The 24868-nt window shown below is 42.0% G+C and overlaps 1 protein-coding gene across 9 annotated transcripts in view; it reads right to left on the reverse strand.

Moving 5' to 3' along the window:
* Positions 1 to 24868, reverse strand: part of Esr1 (estrogen receptor 1) — a 399315-nt gene that overhangs the window by 270373 nt on the left and 104074 nt on the right. For 7 of the 9 annotated variants that reach the window (XM_074072284.1, XM_074072304.1, XM_074072297.1 and 4 more), the window contains exon 2: positions 620 to 1141. In XM_074072284.1, coding sequence (XP_073928385.1) covers positions 620 to 1071 — 452 coding nt within the window. In that variant the 5' untranslated portion in view covers positions 1072 to 1141. Of the gene's footprint in view, positions 1 to 619; positions 1142 to 1232; positions 1351 to 3118; positions 3271 to 24868 lie in introns of those variants that run through there. The other 2 variants (XM_074072278.1, XM_074072291.1) reach the window with 2 other exon arrangements.

Below are 24868 nucleotides of genomic sequence, written 5' to 3' on the forward strand. Positions count from 1 at the left end.
CGCGATTCAATCCCAAACCCTGGGATGGGGAAAAGTGGGGACCGTGAGTGATCAGTATCGCTTTCCCCCAAAACTCATCAGCACCATCATAGCTTGCTTCTTTCCAATCCAGAATTCTAAACGAGAGGAAAATTTGCCAGCCCATTAAATTTTTTTAAATTAAATAATTAATGATAAATAAAACTCCCCCGAGTTCCTCTAAGCCCCAAACACCTCTATCTTTCAATAGTAAAGCAGGCCCTTTCCTGGCGATTCAAAGCGCCTCGGGTTTATTGACTTTGGGGTGTTTCTCCCTCCCCTCCCCCTCAGTCCCCCAAATAACTGCTGCTCTACAGTTTCCCATAGCTGGTTTAGCTGGGAAGCGCACGGGCTCTCAGATCTGCCTGTCACATAGACGGCTGAGGGGTAAAGGACAGTCGCTTTTTTGGCCGCCAGTGGAGAGGACGCGCGCGGGCTCCACCAGCCACCCTCGGGCTCCCGCGCTGGGAGCTGCGCGGGGTGGCGGAGCCCGCGACCTGCGGCCTCGGGCCAGCTGCGCACCGCGCGGACTCCGCGCTCGCTCTCTCGCTCCCTCCCCTCCCGCCAGGCGCGCGGCGGCCACCCGACGTGGTGCTGGTACCTGTAGAAGGCGGGCGGGCCGGCCTCGCGCATCGCATAGCCGCTCGGCTCGTTCTCCAGGTAATAGGGCACCTGCTGGCCGTGCGCGTGAAGGAAGGGCGAGAGCTGCGGCGGCGGGTGCAACAGCATCAGCGGGCTCGGGGACACGCTGTTGAGCTGCGGGAAGCCCCCGAGGCCGTTGGCACCGAAAGCCGCCGCCTCGGACCCGGGGCTGTAGGCGAGGCCCGCCTGGCCGTAGACCGGCGTGGAGGCGGCGGCCGCGGCGTTGAACTCGTACGCGGCGCCCTCGGGGTAGTTGAACACCGCGGGCTTGCTGTTGTCCACGTACACCTCGCCCAGGGGCCGCTCCAGGGGCATCTTGAGCTGCGGGCGATTGAGGGGCTCCAGCTCGTTCCCTTGGATCTGGTGCAGCAAGGCCATTCCCGATGCTTTGGCATGGAGAGTCATGGTCATGGTCAGTGGCCGCGGGCAAGGCGCAAATCGTCTCCCCGCGCCGCAGAGGCTTTAGCAGCCGACGGGCCACCTGGAAAAAGAGCAGAGCCCGCGGTTAGAGTCGGCGCAGCTCGTGTCCCGCCGCGACAGAACCCTGGCCCTGGCCCTGCCCTGGGGCTGACCGATCCGGTGGAGCCGGGTGGCCAAACTCCAGCAAGTGCAGCCCTGGCGCGAGTGCGCTCCAAGTCCCCGGGCTCCTGGGTCTCCAACTTGTTCTTGTCTCCCCTGCTCATATGCATTACAAAGGTGCTGGAAGCCCGCCAGGGGCAGTTGTCTTGCACTGACATTGGTTTAAACATCACTCCAGGCACTACTCGTTTGGGGAGTGATCCCAAAGTGCTGCTTCCCTGAACTTTGCTTTACTTGTCGTCGCTGCTGGACTGGAGGCTGAATTTCATTGCAGGGGGGGCGGGGGCGCAGAGGGATCTCCTAAAGGTGGCCCCAGGAAGACTGGGTTTAAAACAAACTTGGGAGACTAAGCCAGGAGCTGGCTTTTTCTAGTGTGCTGCCTTATGTGCCCGTGCCAGGCTCCAACCTATCTCTGTTTGTCTCTCATTCTGTTTGATTCACTCTTCTTGTTGGCTAGAAGTATGTAGTGTGTACATAGAATGACCCTGGGGAAGAGTGCTCTGTAACTGAGATATGGCAGATAGGATGGGGTGTGCGGTTGCATATGCAGCCAGCCACAGTCAACTATATTTAGCAGCTGCAGGAACTGATAGGAGCATCTGGGGTGGTGGGGGCAGAGGGTGGAAATGCAAGGTAGGTATAGGAATCCTTGCATTTGCAACCACAAGGCTATGGGACTTCGGTTTCCTCATCTGCAAAACGCTCCCAAAGTGTTCCCTTCCAGCCATAACCTTCTGAGATGCTCCCAGCCTTGCTTTGCTGTTTACGTTGGACACAGTGCTGTACTTGCTCCCTTTAGAAATTCTCGTGTGAATGATGATTCAGAAAAACCTTTGGTTAGGCACACATGGGTGTTCATGCCTTCCACAGGTTATGCAACCAAAACTTCAGAAAACTGAATATAAAATGTGACCTTTTTCTACAAAACATAGTCTTAAGTCTTTAACCAGAGCTTCAGCAATTGTGTTATAGTGTCTGTCTAACCAGCAACTTTTAGAATGTATGTCTGCTTTTCAGTTCTTTAGTTCTACAACTGGACCTTCTGGGTTCATTTGGGCTAGGAGACACAAAATCAAATATCCAAATAAAAGAGAAATAGAAAAAAGTTTTGAACTTAATTAACTGAATTAAAAGCTAATCATGCACAAACACAATTATTGATGAGACAAAAGATTTGGTGAGCAGATCATAATCTATAATCTGGGATAGTTTATACTTTCTAATTTCTTTTGCCCTAGCCTAATAACATTTGATATTACAGACTCTAATACTTGACTTTAATTGCTGTCCCAAACACTCAACAATGTACCTGACAAAATGCTCATGGCATATATAAATGCCAAGATTGTTACTAATGGTAACATTTTTAAAACATTTTATACTAAGTACACATTTTATGTATTCTTAGAAAAACAGACCATTTTGGACGATATGCAGATAAGCTGATTTACTATGAAGCCAAAATTAAGTTCAGCATCAATAACTCTTGATCATAGCAAAGAAAGAGTTAAAAACACATTAGGGGAATCGCAGCTATCTCTCTGTATGGCCAGCAACCAGTACTTTGCAGAGCAATTTTTTTTTTTTTTTTTTTTTACAAATGACTTAGTTTCCGTAAATCACACTTTCAATTTTCAAATGCCTTTCTAAAACACATGCAAAAGCACTTTCTAGGGCTCTTTAAAAATCTGAGCTGGCCAAATAATATATAAATGGCACAGAGAATCCTACAAGTCCTGAAGAAAAAGGAGCCACACATATCCCCCCATGGAAAACAGCACAACCTCATCTCCCGGCTAGGATACAGACACTGGCCAGAAAGGTAAGTTGCTTTCTCAAAATACTCAAGCTACAGAGAGAGAAATCAAAACAACCCTACCCTGCTGGATCAAGAGCGTCTTTCCAGAAATGTTCCATGGGCTTGTAGAAGTCAAGGGCCGAGACAGTGAGGAGGAAGGAAGGAATGTGCTCCTCGCATGTTCGAGTGGCTCGGTGTGTGATCGAGGCAGAGCGTGTGTGTGGAATGGCAGGGACTCGGGAAGCAGCCAGTAGGCAGGGCACTTGGCAGCCCCTCCCGGCAGACGCAGCAGCTGGGCTGCTGCACAGTGCTGGATGAATGGCAGTGGGGAGAGAGGGGAGGCTCACTGTCTGCTAAGGTACAGCAGGGTGGCACAGCTATTGGAAGCATCACTGCAGAAAAAGAAACTCCAGCCCTCTTTGCTCCTACCTGTGGAGCCAGCAGAGTGCCCCGTGTGCTTTCTGCTGCCATGGTAGGCAAGAGGGAAACCAGGCTGACTGTAAATCCTGGACTAACGGCAAAAATAGAATGCCAGTCAAAAGTGTATGAAGTTCAAGTTCACAGAATGTGCCAGGAGTGGTTTTTCCTAAAGAATATAACAAGAAAAGTCTTCTGGGATACACTTGGATCTAACTTCTTGCAGGCTGCAGGTCCCCCTCCTGCCACATCTCTAAATAGACACACTATAGCTAATGCCTCCAGTGTCACAAGAAGTCAGTCTTTGGAATAAATGTTTTAGCATTCCAGGGCTATGTCTCCCCTGAGATGTAATTCTCCTCCACCTCACCAGCCAAACCCACCAAGAAGCCAGTGACTGCTTTCTGTAAACACAGGAAAAAAATATATTATTTAAATCTTAGAGTATGCAGATGAGAAGAGAATGGATGACTTTGTTTTGAACTGATTTCAAGCTTTTCTTGATCATAGGGAAAGGTCTCTTGCTTCCATTTGTTTCCACATGGATCTACCTGGTTCTCATCTTTTCCCTTGACCATGGTAAAACACACAGTAACAAGGTACTCCAAAGGGAGTGTGCCCTCACCCAGGGTCCCAGGACACAAGACGCCTGGCGGAGCCTTTGTTGGCAGACATTAGTCACCACCGCCTTAAATATTAAATGACTGTAATCATAATGTCAGGAGTGGCCTCTGGACCCCATGCAGCTAACAAAAGATTTATGAGTGCCCTTGAAACAAGTACAGAGAAAGAAATAGAAAGTTAGAAAACTGTTAGGGGTGTCACAGTGCAAATACATGCTTTTGTGCTTTGAAAGACCCGACATAATGTGGTACTGGCCCGCAGAAGGGCTCCCTCCACAGTCACCATGACTGTAGACACTGAATGTAAATAAATATTGAGGGCTGATGGGTGCATGTCAGTGGCTGGTACGAGGAAGGTCTTGGGTTTGATCCCAGCACTGCAAAAACAAACTAACAGCAACAAATATTGAAAAAAAAAGACTGTTGCCCTTTTTTGGTAACAGTAGCTCCTCCTGTAGGTCAGTAGTGTCTACCCATGTCCTATTCCAGTCCCCAAAAAAAGCATGAAAAGAGAGAAGGAAGGAGGAGAAGGGAAGAATGGGAGAGGGGAGGGGAGGAAAAAAAAAAAAGAAGAGAGAAAATGAGGAGGGAGGGAAGAAAAGAAACCTCCAAATGGCCACCTTTAGCTTCTGAAGGTGAGAACACTGGTTATCTCTCAGAAACTTAGATTATGCAGAGACTTACAGTCAAAGTTACTCCACGATGCCCAATAAAGACAGTGTTCTGAAACACAAGAAATAAAACAGTGTTCTCCACTGCTTTCTTTCCCGCAGTGGCTTTCAATCTCTTCCATCACCCAGGCCTGGTGAGGGTGGCGGGGGAACATAGTGCACAATGCTAATTTTCTTCTAGAACCTCTGGCCACAGCTTCTCACTTGGACTCTAGCTGCCTCTTCTTCCTGCTTCACTCCATGCTGGACACCCACACTCCCAGAGGAAGAAGAGTGAAGTCTATTTCTCTAGCTCCCTCGTCCAGTGTATCTCCAGGCCAGGCCACTTTTCCAGCAGTCTCCTGAGCATTGCTGGCTTCTTCAAACATGGATCCTCATTCTTTCTTCCCCAACATAGCACTTTCCTCAATTTCCCTTTATTTATGGACAGCATCATGGTCTCTTCAGTCACCTAGATTAAAATCTCACCATCGCGGGGAGGAGGGTGCATTGCTGACTTTCCTTTGCCTTCCATACCTGACCAAGAAGCAATTCCTGATCTTTCTACATTTGCAATCTCTCCCTTCCCATTGCATTTCTATCACCACCTCAGTCCCTCATGACCTTACCTATCCTAAGAGCCTCCTAGAACTGCTTTCCTCTACTTCATCCTAGATCCTGCTGCTTGTTTCTTTTCTGGCTTTTCAGTGGTTCAGGATCCATCTTTTTCTCAACTCAGTTCCATCTTTCACCCACATTCCAGCTTCCCCTGGAGGGTCTTCCTGGTTGTCATGCCCATCCTTTCTAGTCTGTCACCTCCATCATGCAGCCTATGTCTCAACCAAATGAAAGCCTGACACTCAAGCTTTTCTTTTTTCTAGCTAGAACCTGCACTGTCTTGGCTTGTCAGGCGAAAGCCGTTCATAAGGTGTAGCCAAGTGCTACCAAACAAGAATGTCTTCCTTTAGTTCCTGTTCAAAGACAGTTCCTTTCTAAGCACCAGCGGTAGTTCTGCATTTATCACATTCTTCCCTAAACTGGAGCTATAGATAGATAGATAGATAGATAGATAGATAGATAGATAGATAGATAGACAGACAGACATAGACATATATATGCAGGATGAAGAAGGTGAGTTCCTAGAACAGTGCCTTGTCATTGTTAAGTCACCAAATACTGTCTAATTTATGAATCCAGATATTCAAAGGACAAAAGAAGATCCCATCTGTCTGGATTAACCATCTCTAAAAGCTAGCTTTTAGAGTTCTACCACTTTCAAAGCTGTTTTTGATGAAAAATTATCTTTGTATCTTCATAGTGACTGAGGCCACAAAGTCAAAATCCAGATCTGTATGATCTTGAAGCTTACGCCTGCACTTCTTGGTGGCGTGATGCTCCAGAGGGCTCTGCATTTTAGTTCTGAACCAGACAACACAACGACCAAGCATGGTTTCTTCTCCAGCTCCATTAAAGGCTTTTTTTTTTTTTGCATTTACAAGAACAGTATTCTTCCAACAGAAAACATGAAAGAAATAAATATGGAGCTATTGCCTGATAGCTTATACTGCCAGGCATTTTTCCTTCACTCTGAGATGTCAAAGTTAGCTCTTCAAACTGAACACTGCACTCATTACAAATGCTCTCTCTGGAAACTTATTTTTGAGTATTTATTTGACATCAACCCTTTCCCTCTAAAGTGGAAGAAAAATGAGTTTCCTTTTAAGTAGATCCTCCTTTTTTTTGTTTTGATTTGGAAATAAGGCCTCAGTACATAACCAAGGTTGACCTCAAACTTGCAATCCTCCTGCCTCTGCCTCCCCAGTTCTGGGATTACAGGTGTAAGCCACCACAACACGCAAATGCCTCCTCATTTCAGTGATAGTGTAGTCATTTAAGTATTTTTTATTAGCACCTAGATTTCTTTTTGCCTGACCTTCCTTGGATTTTTGCTCTTGGGAGCAAAATACATGTAGAGCGCATGCACATACCCGAAGCGTACAGTTCATAAATTTGAATAGACATGCCCACTAACAATCACACCAACCAAAGTGTACAGTATTTCCATTGGCAGAAAACTGCTTCACATCCACTCTAGTCAACCCCCAACTTTTACAGGCCACCATTTTTCTGATTGTTATCATAGATTTATTTTGCCTCCTGACCCTCAAAGCTACAGAATTCTACTAACGCCATCATTCTTTTTAAGTGTAACGGGCTTTTAACATGTTTAAATGTTGCCTAACCCTGCAAGGATGTCGTATAGAGTTGGTCCTTTTTCCCATGATTCTAAACAGCCTTTTCCTACCCACTCACCCTCTGGGGAAAAAAGATGCAAGTGTAAAGCAAGAGCCAAGCTGAAGCCTTCTCCTTTCCAAACTTTGTGACCTGCGGTGCCATTTTCTGCCTTCCTACTCAGGACTTGATGAAGATAATCTGAATTCTTGGTTGCCAGGCAAGATGGCACTCTTTATGACGAATCAATGAGTCATAGGAGTTAATTTGCTAAACTTAATAGAATTTAGTAACTTTCAACTTACATTTTCTTGGAAATTTTAGGAACTTTTTATACCATTTGCCTGTGTTGTTTGTGGCAGAAAATAATTTAGAAAGTACTTCCACTAAAAGTGCCATCAGTGACACAAGAATTCCAGTTATTCCGGTATTCCAGTTACTATGACACTGTGTTCCTCTCTCTCCCTTTACCTGTTATTTACTTGAGGAACAGAATCTCATTGCCAGCTTAGGGTATTAATTCTCTGTGGAGAGCAATAACCAGATTGTGCCTAAGCACACTTAGAGTCAGATAGTCTTATCTAATGGTAAGGAGAGCTTTTACACACACACACATATTCACTCACTCACCACATAATCCACCATCCCAAATTTCAGAGTTAAGCCTACTCCAATTGTTTTTTTAAATAGGGAGCTAGGAAAATTTGTCAGTTTTGAGCCTTTTCAGGCCTTTCTATTTTGTCACCTCCATGGCTGCCTCCCATTCTCCCTAAGCATCAAGACCACTATACTAGTAAACACTCCCCACCCCCACAGGATGCAGTCATCCTGTGTTGAGGGAGTAATACATTGGTAATGATACCAATGAATGACTCTTTCATTCAGTTCACTAAAAAAATATTGATTACCATATTTACCAAGACCATCTCTAAGTTAGCGAAGGGTGCCATGACAAAATATAGGTTGGGTGGTTAAAACAACAGACACTTATTTTCCCACAGTCTACAAAATTGACATCTGAGATCAGGGTGCTGCCAGGGTTTTGTTCTTGAAGGTAACCACCTTCTCAATGTCTCCTCACATGGCAGGGAGAGTAAAAGCAGGAAACAAGAGAGATCACTTCCTCTCCTTATAAGGTCATAGTCCTATCAGAGTAGGGTCTCACTGGATAACCTCATTTGACCTTAATTGTGTCCTAAGGACCTTATTCCAGATAGAGTCACGTTGGGGGTTAGGGCTGCAACATATGGCTGTGGAGGGAACACAATTCAGTCATTACCAGGCATTGCAAAGTAAACCAAGCAAAAATTTCTGCTCCTGCAGAGCTCACTTCCAGAGGCATAACATTTGACCCATCTCAATGGCCCTTTGTACTCAGCCTCTTCTGAGACCTCCTCTTCCTCTGCCTATCCCCAGAGGTCCCCGGTACCTTCTGCTCTGTACTGCTTCCCTTGGATGATCACAGCCACTCCCAAGGGTTTAAGTTGCATCTGTACATTGAAGAGTTCAGAGCAGAAATCTCCATCCAAGATTTCCATCCTGGATAGGAGGGCTCCATTTCCAGATACCAACTGGACATTTTACTGCATGGTCATTCCTTTAACACATTTCTTAACCAAGTGTGGTGGTGCATGTTTATAATCCCAGCCATTAAGGAGGCAGATGCAGGAAGATTGGGAGATCAAGGCCAGACCCTGCAAAGTCAGCAAGACACTATCTCATAGTGAAATGTAGTTAAGTATTGCATTTGGAAGGTGGCTGCCAGCTGAGCCAATCAAAGTCGATCAGAACTTTATAAAGCACATGGAACTTCTTTAAAGGATCTCATATTTCTTTATACATTGCTTAATTTAAAAATTACATTTAATGTTACCTATCAGTGAGCATTCTTGAAGTACTAGTTTTTCAAATATACTACTAAAATAGAAAAGTATTCTTTTATTAGACATTCATTTTAAATTAGTTTATTTTAAAAAGAAGAAAATAGTTTTTTCTTTTTGCTATATTGAGGCTTGAACTCAGGGCCTTCACCTTGAACCACTCCACCAGCCCTATTTTTGTGAAAAGTTTTTTGAAATACCATCTTGTGAACTATTCGCCCAGACTGGCTTCAAACCTCCATCCTCCTGATCTCTGCCTCCTAAGCAGCTAGGACTACAGGAATGAGCCACCAGTGCCCAGCTCAGAATCTTATCATTATAAAATAACTTTTCTTGTTTAGTGGGAAAAAGGGTCAAAAATAAAATATATTGATTTATATTTTTAATTCATATTGTCTCTTTGTAAAGTAGAACATTCTGAACAGAAGTAACTGAATGCTACACCAAATAAACATGTACTTAATACCTTTTTTAAAAAAAAGACACTAACTCAAAAAGAAAATGCAAACAAAAGGACTAGGGGCATGGCTGAATTAGTAGGACACTTACCTAGCAAGCTCAAGGCCTTAGGTTCCATCCCCAGTACCTCAAAACAAATTAAATTAAACTTAAATTTAAATTTATTGAGCACCTATTATAATAGTAGCCATTTGAAACTCAACTTGTCCCAAATTAACTGATCTTTTCCCAGACCTGCTCCTCCCCTCCATTTCCTTTCTTGGCAAATGGCACTGCTACTCTTGTAACTGTTCAAGCCTTAACCCTCTTTCCCTCTCCTTATATTTGATCTATAACAAATTTGTATTTCTATCTCCTCAATTCTTTTGAGTCTGCCCCCTTTTCTTATCTTCATTATCATTTTCAGGCCATGCCTGATCACTGCCTCCATCCTGTTATTTCCACTATCCATCCTCTGCCCTGTAGAAAGAGGATCTACCTACAAGTAAGGAACTTAAATTACTATCCTTGTTTCTCAAGAGTTCCCCAGCCTCTCCCACTGGAACCATGCTCCTGCCACTGGTTTACTTTCATGTACCTCAACCCCTCTGAGTTCTCTGGATCTAAATAACTCACACATGCAGCTTATTCTTCCTGGGAACTTCCTCCTATCCCTTTCCAGCTAACTTACTCCTAGTCATCTTCATGTCTCACTCTAAACATCACAGACACCAGGAGGACAACTTTGACTTCTTCTTTCAGTGCTCACGTTTTAGTCTGTTTCTGCTTCTGTAACTGTACACCACTGCCGGAGTGATTGCTAAATGATAGAAGCTTTTAGGCTATGGTTCTGGAGGCTGGAATTCTGAGATGGAGAAGCAACATCCAGTCAGGACCTTTTGCTGTGCTATATAGCATGATGGAAGGACATCATGTGCAAAGAAGCCAGGTGTGAGGCAGAGAGAAAATTCAGGCAAACTAATCCGTGTATGGAGCCCACTCCTGCAAGAAAGGCCTTAGTCCCCTCTTAAAGGACTCATCTCTTTAGAAGGTTGCAAAGGCTATTAAATTGCAACATGAGTCTTGGAGAAGCCACTCAAACCATAGTATTCTATCAACATTCCTGTTAGAGCCCTTATCAACCTGTTGGATTTACCACCCCTACTCCCCCACCAGCCTGTAAATTCAAAAGGCACACACAAGGGCTGTGTTTTTCAAAGTCGAGAACCTAGTACAATGTCTGGTGCATAGTTGCTGCCCAATGCATTCTACTTGAGTAATGAATATGGAAAGACTTCCCAGACATCATATTTGCATTGCTAACTGACTTCCTATATGACTTAACTCAAAAGGAATGACTATAATGGCTGGAATTTACAACCAGAGTTTGGAGGAAAATTTAGAGGCAGATTCACATTTTCTTGAAAGACTCAACATTTCTAAGTGGGTGCTCTTATTGGTTGATCCACTCTGCCAGCCCAGCAACACACATTCCTTATCACAAAATGAACTCTTACAATTGATAGCCCATTGATTGCCTTTACAGTTGCCACATAAAAACTCTTCATTGTACTTACAAAGAAACTGAGGCCCAGAGTGTCACATGAGACTTGCTGGAGGTAACCCAACTACAGGAGCTAGACCAGCATCTGGGGACCCAAACTTAGGGTGCACCATTCTTTCTAGCCATCCCTGGACTCTGTATAGATACTACCTCCTTCTTTCAGTGTAAAGCTAATTAAGGCATAGTCTTGGTAGCAATTTAGGAAACATAAAGAGGACCGCTCCTGCATTCCCAAATCACTGGTAAAGAAATGAGGAGAGGGTTTGAGAACATACTGTTTCAACAAACATTGAAACAATTTGTGTTCAGGGACATGACTTCCCTTAATAGAACATGAAGAAATGAGTAATCCACCTCCCATTCATGCTCCTTAGAAGAGAGTTCATTTAGGTCTCACTTTTATATCCATATAATTTGAATTGAACTTTCTAGCTACAGAACAAATTTAAATCCTTCCCGTATCTGCTAAATTGTGCAAACTTGCAAATGTAACACCTTTAACCAAAAAAACAAAAACAAAACTAATTACTTTACTTGATGTGATATATTTCAATTTCCAAGGGAACCTAATTTGAAAACTGGCGATGTTCCTTTCTATTTTGCTTCACACTGATCAAGGAAGCCACTGTAGGTTCACAAGGTTCTGGCCTTCCTAAAACCCACGAGCCTCTTGAAAGAACTGGGGAAATTATGGGGAATGAGATGAACATGCCAAGATTGAGAAGAAGCCAGTGGCAAACTCTTGCTGGATTCTTGCATAAAGCTACTCTTCCTTGTGACACTTCTCAGGAGTTTTTTGTATCACAAATCCAGAAAGGAAAAAAAATTCCAGAAAATTTTATACAAATGCGAGTAAATAACTAAATTGTTCAAGTTGCATACTTTTCCGCCTTTTCTTCACCTTCCCCTTAGTTCCCTGTTCTGTTCTTCATGCAGAATACTTCTGCCTGTCTCTTCTCTGTCTTTCCAGGTGGACACGATGGAGCCCCATTCAACATGACTCATCCATTAGTCACAAGATTCTAATCAGACCTCATGAGCAGCACAAAGAAGTGCCTGGCGGCTAAGGTGCTCTTTCTCATGAGTGTCCTCAATCTCCTTGGCCTCTTTTTTTAATAGGCCACGTGACACTTCCTCAACACAACCTTCTCAGGCCTCACTTCCACAGTGATGCTCAGAGTCCAAATTCTACAACTTCCGGGTCCCTAAGCCTCTATCCCATCAAAATTCCAGTTTGCTGAAGATCTTGAGTTCAGCCTGAAGTTTGTAGAAACATATCTGATCAAGCCAGTTTCCATTCCTCCCTCATATGTAAGTGTTTGAATTTTTTAAAATGGAATCTTTTTAAAACTAAGGAAATCTCGACTTATGCAACTGCAAAAGTACAAAGGAAGGCAGAGGGCTCGGTGGGGGAGGTATTTATATGAAAAACACATTCCTCACTTTTCTTTCTCAAAGTTAAAAATTCAGAATGAGAATAAGCTGTGGCAAATGATCCCTTGGTTAGCTCCTGGAGGGCCCAAGAAAATTTTTCTTCATGTCTCAGTCAGGCTCATCCTCATTCTTGTCAGCAATTAATAACATATAATAAGCAAGTACGAACAGTGCCTGTGGGTAGTCATGGCTTCCTGAGAACATGACCCCACACCAGTCAGATAACAGTAGCTAGGGATTCTCCTGAAAGAAAATCCAAGGTGAGAGTATTCCAAACACCCAAAATGTACTCTCTTACTGCATGCCATGCCAGACACAAGAAACAAAAAAAGCAATAAAGTCCTTTTTTAAAGTACTAGTGTAAAATATCCAAAGGTTTAATTCTTTTTTTTTATTCATATGTGCATACAATGTTTGGGTCATTCTCCCCCAAAGGTTTAATTCTAATAACTCCACTACCACTGGCTTCTCTTTCATGAAAAATGACATCCCTGACTCCTTCTGACGTGATACTTTAGCTTTTTCAACATGAGCGTAAGATCGACTGAATTGAGTATAGTTCTTATTCAATCAGCCTGGACATGTTTATTCTTGAAAGTAAGTGCTACATTCATTCCAATGAATGTTTCCCAGTCAACCCAGATTCACCCTTCACTCGGTACTTCCAAGACCCACTCACCTGCACCCACCAAACCCACTTACTGTTTGGGGTAATCCAACACTTGCTGGGTGATCACAACACTTCCATCTTGTCATTTCCTTTTCACTTTGTTTAAAGGAACGAATGTCAGAAGGAACTCTACAACACAGCCTGTACATCCCAGCCTGGACTCCTTTTAGACTTCCCTTGGAATGGTTCTAGCAGCACTGTGTATGTTCATGCAAGTTTTGTCACCTCTCACCCCAATATGTAGGTGAGGAGGAGGGAGGTTGGCAAGTGAAGTCGACGGCATTAACCTCTTTGCAAACCAGGTTGATAATGAGGATCATTTTGGTTCCTTCCAAACTCCTGAAGTGTGAACATGACCATCCTTCCTAGAACTGATTTGTCTAGTGATGTCTCTCTTCTGAGACAGCATGGGAAATGCTGATGGCTGCTAATTAATTATCGTGTGTGTTACAGATACCATCTCATTTTAAATCGATTTCAGTTATTTTCAAATATATAATGTAGCTTGTGTTTTAAGCTTCAAATAATATTTCCAAAGCTATATCAGGAAATCTCCCATCTCTGCCTGTCACCCACCAATTGTCCTTCTATGGAGACAACCAATGTCACCAGTTTTATAAATATTCCATGCATACACAAGAAACACACACACACTCTTCCACACCCTTTTTTTAAAAACCAGGTATTAACATTCAACCATCCTGTTTTGTGCCATGTGTTTTGTTTTCATTAACAATTTATCTTAGATATCTTTCTATTTCACTACATAAGCATCTTCCTCATTTTTATACATACATAATATTCTATTACATTTTGAAATCCTAATTTGTTTTGCCAATCCTCCATTAAACGGGTGTAAGTGTGTTTCTGATCTTTTTCAATTATCAGCAATGCTACAGTTAGTAACTTTGTACATAAGTCAAATCTCACACCAATAAACATGCTATTTAATTTTGACAGTTGTTGCTCAATGACCTCATAGTTGCTGTATAATTTAGACTCCAATATCCTCTTCAAATTTTCTGCTAACTTTCAAACAGCTATCTCCATGTAGTTTTAATTAGCTCTTTTTTACCGAGCATCTTTTCAAATGTTTCAGTTTGCATATCAGTTTTATATTCTAGAGGTCATATGACCTTGAATGAAGTAAGGGCTGCAGGATAAATCTATACAGTAGGGACAATTTCCACCTCAAAGAGTTATTGCCTAGATTAAGGTCAATGACACAAAAAATGCAAGTTATTCTTGATAGTTTGCACACACATACACACACATACCATGGTTAACATTATTGGGGCCTCAGAAGTATAGGCTAATAATTAAAGGTGACACAAAGTATGATAAAAACCAACGTAATGTGACCCAAAAGTTTTGGATGGAGTGAAAGCTATTGTTTAAGGGTTACTTACTACCATTCCAAAATGACAGTTTGCTTAACACAGCATCACAGAAATTCAGTACAAACCAGGAGTGTTTCCCCAGGAATAAAAGATAACCAAGCACAGTGCCACCAGAAGCCACCTATAAAAACTTGAAAAACAGAGACTCACTTATGACTCTGTGTGGTTTTGGAAATGGATTGTTGCAATGTCAGGTTTTGGCATTTTACAATGTTTTCAGGCCCATTGGAAACCACCTTCCACTGCTCCCGAGACATTGTACAATACAGTAAATATCCATCATCGGATTTTAAACTTTTGTAAATAAGTGGTAGATTGTTGACAAAATCATGGCTGTCATATTGAAAAAGGACTGTGACTTACACAAAAATGAAAAGAAATATTTTGAAACAGACTGTCAAATATTGGTTTTAAGATGATTTCACGTACAGTTAAATTTCTTGGGACTCAAATGGTAGAAGTATCTATGGCATAATTTCAAATTCTTTTAGGTACAAAACTATCAGTAAGGGGAAACCAAACAATCCCCAGTTTTTCTTAAACAACTCTTTTAGTCTTTCCATTTATATTATCAATAAATACAACCCTAGGATCTGAAGATTATGGAAACCCACCTCAACACCAGTAAGAGAAAAATTATGATTATGCTTTTTGTTTAAGGGAAAAAGAGGTTTTATATTTATAACTAATTTTCCATTTTTGCAAAAGACTCCAAATAGTTGTTTTCATATTAGGACAAACCCAATTGTTAGGTATTTATCAGGGTTTTTTTATCCATATCACAAACATAGAGGAGGATTTATACTAAGACTCTGTACTTCTTAGGTCTCAATGAAGAGAAAATTAAACAGCCTATCATTAAGAATAACAACCTATTCCCTTAATATTTCATAAAACATGTCTTTATATTACAAGTGGATGCATATAAAATTAACCAAGTAGACTGAATTTCTCCCTGGGGAATGGGTAGGAAATTTGCTAAGAGGCCTCGTCCCTTTCAATTGCATATATTGTTTTCAGGCCACGTTTCTCACTAGACTCTGAGGTCCTTTGTGACACTAGCAAATTTCCTGGCATGTATTTGGTGCTCAACAAATATAGTGGAAGAGAATGAATGAATAAATAAAATTACTGGGGTCTGTTGTCTAACTTCCTGTAAAAGTTTTTTTAACATTGTACTTAATGTTGGGGGTCATATAGCATTTAGCAAGTCTTTATTACTATCTGAACAATAGCCATTACTTAAGAATTACAGGGTGAGATGACAGGTTCTAATCAGCAGATACCCTGAAAGTCACATATGTGTCCCAAGATCGGCTCCTTATAGTGGTTGTTCTGAGTTTCCTCTGAGATTCTCCAGTCAAGCTTGACCCACAGCATGGACTCCTCATCTTAAGGATCTTCAGGAACTATGTAACAATGAGGCTTGGTGAACACAGATTCACCACACAGCTGCTGCAGTCCTGAGGTATGGATCGATAGATCAGACCCAGGTCCACCCCCCGCCCCCAGCACCTCACATCCAGCAGCAGGCTGGCTGACTTTAAGGTGTTCTCTCTGTTCATGACAGATGCACAATTCTGCTCAAACACCAACAACTCTTCATGATCATTAATAACATTTCTGCCTACACTGGTACTTTGGGGAGAAACTCATTGTATCCAACTTACCAATCTTTTTCATGCCCAGAAATTTTATTATAAGATCAATTCACCAAATAAAATCATAAACTCTTTGACCATAAGGATTAAGCTCAGAAATCAATTTGAGACTACACAATGGATAATCCTGGTGGTAGAAAGATTATTTTAGTCTTTTTATTAACTGAAATAAGTGATTTGATGGCCCATAAGTTACAAAAGCTGAACTGTTTCTTGAACCAAATATATGCTTATGTAGGAACAGAATGTAAAAATGTAGTCAGTTTATTCCTACTGTTATGTTTATATTCCCAAATATTACTTCCAAAGTGACGTCTTCTTAGGAAAAGGAAAACAAAAGAATTTTTGGAGAAGGTGTTTTTCATGCATCCCCTCTTCCTCAGGTAGAAGAGGTAGGACATTTCTGCTCTCATTTGAAGCCCAGGAAAAGGGTGCTTCACAACCCCACCCCCAGAAGACTTGTCTACTAAGAATTGACAGATACAGTGACCTTGGTGTCTGACCCACCTGCAAATCTAAAGGACTAGCAAATTCTTCTGACCTGTGACTCTGAGGGCAAGCAAGAAAACGCAGCATAGCAAGAAAGATTGGGTTGCTCCCAAAGTTTGTTGAGGCAAAGGACAGAGCTGATATGGGCCACATGCCCACATCAGGGAACCAGTGTGGCTGCAATTTGGATCCAACTCAAGAGGGCTGCCTAAAGGGGACAGGTGACCTCAACAGAAAATGCACAGTGATTCCCAAAGCTGCCCTAAAGCCTGTGTACAAGCACCCAGAGGGTGTGTTGCTACCTGCATGGAGGAATCCACAGATGCAAAATCTTGAGGCTGGAGTACAGGGGTCTACCCAAAGAGCCCATGAATGAGCCCCTGAGAGAGGGATAGCTCCTAACATCTGCCAGACTCAGAAAACGTAACATCAACCCACCCCAGCGTTCCCTAGCCCTTGCCTCTCCTCTGGTCCACATATGTCAACGCTGTAAGGATCGGAAATTTGGGTTGGCAAGATGCACAAAGAGGAATGAATGTCAGAGAGGAAAAAAGAGGCCTACCTCCCCTTATCCCACTGCAGGCAGCAAGTGAACTTGTCTGGACACGACCTTGGAAAAGGGAGGAGTCATGACATTACATGAAACTCAAATGTTTGATATTTATGTTGGACAGATTAGATCACTTAGTGACTATAGGGTCTTTATTACTTGAAAGCAACCAGAAAGTCTTGAGATTTGCTTTACATTTCCTCTGTGGAAACAAGTGGCCCCATGGAACAAGTATAAAAGGTACAGTGAATGTTCCCTCTTAGGTTCCAAGAAGCCTGCTTCCCAGCCTCAGGGTCACATTGATATACCTTTAAGGATCTGAGCCTCTTATTTACCAGTAAATAAGACACATGGATCTCATAACTGATACTTTAAATAGAGGGGACAAGTCGGTTCAGGTTATAATCCAAAGATACTTGGAAATTCCCTGTGTAGCTATTTTAAACAAACAAAAATGTCTTTTTTTCAAAAACAGTGAACTAGAAGGTAAAACAGGCTCTGTCTGGGAGATGATGGTACCAGTCGGGGGAGAAGGATATAAGGGAAGGGTGTAGGAGGGTAAATGTACTGGAAATATTAAATACTCAAGTATGAAACTGGAAAAATGAAGCCTGTTGAAACTATTCCAGGAATGAGGGGAGGGAGGATAACGGAGAATGATGGAAAGGATAAATTCAGCTATGATATATTATAGAAACTTTTGTAAATGTCACAATGCACTCCAAATACAATAATAAAAAAAGAAGAAAAAAACCCAAAGTTTTAGAAATTGAAAAAAATAGCTGATAGTTTGGACTAATTAGAATGAAATTTGCTGAGCAAGGAAAGTCAACATATCTTTCATTTCTGAGACAATGTGATTCCTATAGGAATAACTTTTAATAATCCTTGAGATGTCAAATTAGACTTTTAAAGTAGTCAACAAAAGAAACTCTCATAGCCTTCGGAGGGGACGCTGAGATGCTAATGGGACCCCAGGATCAGTCGTGTAATGAAAGACCTGTACCACTGTATCAGTGGTTCTCCAAGCAGGTGCAGGCATCTGGCATCTGCACCAACGTCTCTCTCTCTCTCTCTCTCTCTCTCTCTCTCTCTCTTTCTCTGTCTTTCTGTATTTTCTTTTTGAGATAGGGTCTTACTAACTTTCTCCTGGTCTAACCTTGAGATCCTCCTGTCTCCACCTTCCAAGTAGCTGAGATCACAGAAATTCGAAAGTCATCTGTCTTGACCACTCCATCTAAAGTGTACCTGTGGCCACCATTCATCATCCCCAGGTCCTTCTCTCACTGTCCTAGCACCTATTTCTGCTCAGAACACTTTTCTGCCTAGTTTGTTCGTTTATTTATTTTTGTCTATTGCTTTTTTTTTTTTTTTTGCAGTAGTGGAGTTTGAACTCAGGGCCTTGCACATACTAGATAGGTGCTTTACCACTTGATCCACGTCCATAGCCCTACACCCAATTACATAATCAAACAGTACTGTGTGCTGCTGCAAGACATTCTGCACACACAGTTAAGGATCACTTGATGCCATAATGTGAGTGGGCCTCATGCAGGTTGTCAATAACCTTACCAGCAAAAGCTGAGGTTTCCCACAGAAATTCTGCTTCAAAAATGCAGTATTAAGTCCTGTCCACCTGCCCCACAGAATGCAAACCTCCCACCCCACAAATGCATGAGTCAACTCTTAACATTACAAGGATATGAGCAAAGGATAGGGCTTGGGCAACATTTATAGGGGAACTTTGCAAAAAAGATATATATATATATATATATATATATATATATATATATATATATATGAGAGCTCTTTGGTGAGGATATGTTAAAGGAATTCAAATTAGTCATAGTAACTGGAACTCAGTGAGGGAGGTCACAAAGGTCAAAGTGACTACACTGTGTAACCCAAGGATAACTATGGAGACACGTGTCCTCACCCCAGGAGTAATGGGACACCAGAGATGTTTGGAGGGGGGAGTGAGAAAAGTATTTCTTATATCTTTGAATCACATGCTGCCTTAACTCAGCTTGGAAAGCTTGCTAAGTTTTTTCCAAATGTTATCAAATACAAACACTAATTTAAAATTATAAGCAATCAATAGAATTTTATTTGGTGTAAAATTGATATAAATAATACCTATTAAAGAAATATTTTAAAAAATTTCTCCTGTTGACGTCATTCTTTTGTAGAGTATTTTTATATTTAAAAATATGCCTTCTCCTAAAGCTGTAACAATTTAAGCAACAAAATAAAGTGGTATTGTATTATATCCCAAAGCACAAAACATACTTCCCCGGCAGAAGAATTGCAAATAATTTAGGTCGATACTCCACTCCCAAGGAGGAACCTAACTCCCTATCGCTTACGTGTGGGCTGCACAGTGACTTCCTTCTAAAGAGTACAGTGTGGAAAGGAGGACGGGGAGACTTCACAGTGGACATAACTGACAGACACAACCTCAGCCAGGCAATCGAGGTCAACATTAATGGCCATAGATCACACTGACAATATGTACACTTAATATGGTGTGGTAACAGTGGCATTTTTCACCTTTGGAAAAAATCTATAATTCCAATCTATCCATGCAAAGCCATCAGACAAAATCCCAACAGGGGTACAGTCTACCAAATGCCTCTGTGGCCCTCAAAACTGTCAAGGTCATCAAAAGCAAGGAGAGCCTGAGAAACTGCCACAGCCAAGAAGAGCTGAAGGAGATGTGACAACAAAATGCAATGTGACATTCTGGATGGTCCTGGAATAGAAATGGGATATTAGATAAAAATCAAAGAAATTGGATGAGCTTTAGTTAATGATAATGTATCAGTATTAATCATAGCATACCATACTAATGTAAGAAGTTACAAATACGAGACACGGTCCAGAGTAGACAGGCAATCTCACTAGCTTCCTAATTTTTCTGTAAATCTAAAACTGTTCTAAAATAAAAAGTTTATTTAAATAAATATCTTTCACGAAGAGTGATGGATGAAGTTACTTTCTAAGTATTGCGTTCAGAGATTCTAACACCACTATCTATCAGACTACTCAGAAGGTAAGCCATTTCAGTTTTGTCTACACCAGGCCTTATGAGGCTTCCCCTGCCTTTCTTGCCAGGCACAGACCAAGAGCACTTAAGGACTGGGCTCCTGTCAACAGATTGCTGCATCTCTAGCAGGAAGAGAGGTGGACACCAGTCCACTGCTTCCTTTCTGGGCCTTTCTGGGCACTGGCTGAAAGCACCCCTTCTTCCAGGAATCCACAGCCCCAGAGCAACAGTGTTCTGGTTTGGGAAGAAAACTGGGATGAAGGTCTGCTACTTGCTCCCTTGACCTAGCACGAGTAGCTAGCGAATCATGGTAGTGTCTTTGGGAGACACAGGATATCACGCAGGCTACAACTGGTGATATGTGAAGGCAATGGTACTGGAGTGGTGGGGTGGTGGGGTCAGTCTGTGCTACAATAAATTCATCAAAACAAATCACTAAGTCAGAAATCTCTAGGGCCATTAGCAATAAGGACAAATGTCAGCAATGGGTGTGGGGTGTTGGAAAAAGTGTGAACAAGGAGATGATAAGAGGTTGTATTTTATACTGATATTGATTTATGCTTGACCCTAAGGGGACTTCATGGGAACTGGCCACATTTGGTCAGAACTAACTTGTCCAGTCACACATTTTCCTTGATTACATGATTAGCTCTCTGAAGGAGTCACAATACCAGGGTAGCTTGTTTTCCAAATGGCAGCCAGAGTCATAAGAAGGGATGACATGGTGTTTTAGTCCATCTGTGTTGCTCTAGAAGAACACCACAGACTACATACTTTATAAAGAACAGAAACTATGTCCTCACAGTTTTGGAGGATGAGAAGTCCATCACGGAGGGACTGGCACATGAAGGACATTCTTCCTACATCATCCCATGGCAGAAGACAAAGGGCCAAGGGTAAGAGGGGGATGAAATCTGCCTTTGTGTGGTACCAACCCGGCCCATAAGGCCCAGTCTGTCGCCTAATTACCTCTTACATGTCCCACCTTGCAACAGTGTTATACTCTAGAATCATACAATGACAACGACATTTCAACATGAGTTTTGGAAGGACATCCAAACCATAGCAAATGAGTACCTCCACAGAGTTTTAAACTGGTGTACAAGTTCTTGGAGGGAAATATGAAGGGTGTGTCAAGAGTTTTGGACATAGTGTGCTTTTAAAAACAGGTGATCACGAGTGGCCCAGTTCCTCAGGATGTGCAGGTTGGGAGGTCATGGTCCTGGCCACCTAGGCAAAAGCTTGACACCCTATCTAAAAAACAAACTCGAAGGAAAAGGACTAGAGGCCTGCCTCAAATCGTAGTGCGTTTTCTTAGCAAGCAGGAGGCCCTGAGTTCAATTCCCAGTACCACCAAGAAAAAAAAAAGAAAGAAAGGAAAAGAAAGTATCTTGAAATCTCAAGATACAGAGACTTCCCCAAGATAACAGAGACTTCCCCAAGATAACAGACTTCCATTGAATCCTCACTGACCCTTTACTCACTGGAAGTAAAGAAACAAACAAAAACAATGAGTTAATGGGGAACTAGCTAAAAAGAATCATTATCTAATTATAATGTTGTACTAGAACACTATTCTTAAAAATGATTTATTCCAAAATAGACTCACCATCTTTTGTAAAGTGCAGAAACCAGATTATAAACATGCTTACAACACAGGCTGTGTAGAGTGGCTCAAGTGGTAGAGTACCTGCCTAGCAAGCCCAAGGCCCTGAGTTCAAATTCCAGTACCACCATTAAAAGAAAATACTTACAAGGCTTACCTGTTTATAATCTTTAGATTTTTTATATTTCTATACAAACATGTGCTAGTCATTAAATAAAAAGAGAACTCATAAATTTCTTTCTCTTTTTTAATATCTCAGATACAAGTTCAAACTTCACTCATTGTTAAAATATTTGAACCCAATAATCCAAGTCCCCAACTTTTCATAACTCTGTGACTGACATGACTAGAGCATACATTTCCATACTATGCTATAATTAATGAACTTTGTCTACGTGCACTTTTTTTTTTTTTTTTTTGCGGTACTGGGGTTTGAACTCGGGGCCTACACCTTAAGCCATTCCACCAGCCCTATTTTGGATTGAGTTTTTTGGAGATAGGGTCTCACAAACTATTTGCCCTGGACTGACTTCAAATCACAAACCTCCTGATCTCTGCGTCCTGGGCTAGGATTATAGGTGTGAGTCACCAGAGCTCCACACACTTCATCTTTAAAAAGCTAGTACTACTTCCTCAGGAGTACTCACCTTTGCTTCCCACTCTTACTGAAAAGCAGAGTAACAGAATCAGTCATACCAGCTACCAGAATTTTAATTTAGAAAAGATAGCCTATTCTGAAAGTGTATCTTTTGCACAAAACTGTTTTTAAACAAATATCTGTCACTGTTTATCAGAAAGGTATTTTATACTGCTCCATTCAATAAAAAGTTAGAGTCATTCTGACTCGCCTGGTATAAAATTTGGATGCGTAGCAGTTAACAAAAGTGTGGTAAATTAAAGGAAAGAATAGAGTAAGGAATGGAACTAGATTAAGAGGTGGGATGAAGGATGAAAGAATGTTCTGGATTGAGTCAGCACCTCAGGGTTCTGGTCTTGGGTTGTCTGTTTGTAACTGACTACGTGACCTTAAATAAATCAATTAACGGCTTTGAGTCTCAGCTTTTCCATCTACAAAGTTAAGAGGTTTTATTAAAATAATCTTCAAGGACCCTTCCACTTACAGAATTCTACTTCAGAAGAAGTTTTAAGCTGGATTATAGCTTACGCCTAGCTACTCAGAAGGACCATGAGACCCCATCTCAACCAATAAAAGCTGGGTGTGCTGGCAGGTGCCTGTCATCCCAGCTATGTGGGAAGCACAAATAGGAGGATTACAGGCTGGCCTAGGGAATAAACGTGGACCCTACTGGAAAAATAACTGAAGTGAAAAGGGCTGGGAGCATAGCTCAAGTGGTAGAGTGCCTGCCTAGCCAGGTTAAGGACCTCAGTACTGCACACACACACACACACACGCACACACACACACACGCACGTAATGAAGTATTGAAAGAAGTGTATGGTGCCAGGCACAGTAGTTCAGGACTATCATCCTAGCTCTCAGAAGGCAGAGATGGAGAGGGTCACAGTTGGAGACAAAAAGTTCATGAGCTTCCATCTCAATTAACAAGCCAGGCATGGTAGTTTATGCCTGTCTTCCCACCCTGAGTTCAAATTCCAGTACTTCAAAAAAAAAAAGTATTGTTTTAAAAGCAAAAAAGAAAATATTTAGTTTTATTAGCATTTGCAGCCTACAAAATATGACCAAAATATAAATATTTAAGAGCTGTTTGTATTTAATAACTCTACTACATTTTCATTAAAAAGGTAAAAAATCGAGACAATTTCTGACTAGTGATTTCTACAACAGTCCAATTATTTGGAGCAAGTGGTGAAAACACTTTTAGCAGTTTTAGCACTGCTGAGGGTCAGAACCTGCGCTTGGGGAAGCTTGGGGAAGCAGTTTCATGCTATCATGTTGCTAGCTAACGCTCTCCCATGGTAAAAGGCCATAGTGTCAAGAATTAACGACACCAAACCTAAGCCCAACCCTCAACTGAACCCCTCCACCCTAGAAAATGTGAAGTCCAGTGGTTTTCAGCCCTGGCTGTGTCGTGGTATCAGGACAGCAGATTTTAAGTAACACCCATGCCCAGGTCTCACCCCATGCTAATGAAGTCAGAGTCTTGGGGGTTCTGCCACACGGGAGTTTTTAACTCCTCTGAGCAATTCTAATGTGTTGCCAGTTAACCACTGGCTTCAATAACAAAGCATAGGAGGAAAAACAAGGAATGAGAACTGTCAAGTTCAAAGGAAAAGAAAAGACAGGCTTCGCTGAGCAACATGCAGGTGGCAAGGTTGCGTCTGTGCCTCTCCACTGCGCCCAGAACAAGAAGGAATGAGCTTCATCATGGGGACACAACGACAAAAACAAAGAATTTAAGGACAAGGAGTGTCCATCGTTTTATTTTCTGAAACATGTAGAAACTTCTTTTTAAAATTAGGCCAGAAACTAATCGTGTCTTGAGTAGTTAAGCTCCAGGATGTGAACTTCCTGGTTTTACACAATCTGTCCTACACATTAACCACCCACATTGGCACCTTCTCTCTGAGTTAATCATTCTGGTGTCTTCTCCATGGTGATTTCTCCCATGGCTACTCTCACATTAACATAGCCCCTTGCTCTTCAGAGCATCCATGTTTGCCGCTGAGAGGCCGAACTCACCTCCCTTGTAACTACTAGAACCATAAACCTAACCCACACCCTTATTTGGGGCTGATACAAGAAATGGACATCTTAGCAGTAGACACACATTCCTCTGGCGTCTTCCTACTCAGAGCCTGGATTGACCTTTCTCAGATCTCACTTACATCCAAATATCAATTGGACCTTTTGCATGTTATAAAAAACCTGTATATCTACCTGCTAGCCATCCCATCCACCAACTTCTTATTTGTCCTTATAAAGAATCTTCAGTCAAGCCAATCTGTGGCCAACCCTATATCCATGTAACTCACTGTTATTTCTCCAGGAAGTAATAACCACTAGCACCCATGTCTCTATAAGTCTGTTGAGCTGCCAACCCATCCTGCCAGCCATTGTCCTCTCACGGTGAGGGCAAAGAACGCACAATCCTTCCCCAGGTAGACGCAGTAGAAGCCACTGCTATTGTCCACAAATCCTACCACTGTGAGCTCCCTTCCAGGGCTCCTTTTCCCAAGGTGTCAGGAATG

Source organism: Castor canadensis, chromosome 1 (assembly GCF_047511655.1).
Source record: "Castor canadensis chromosome 1, mCasCan1.hap1v2, whole genome shotgun sequence".
Lineage (NCBI taxonomy): Eukaryota > Metazoa > Chordata > Mammalia > Rodentia > Castoridae > Castor > Castor canadensis.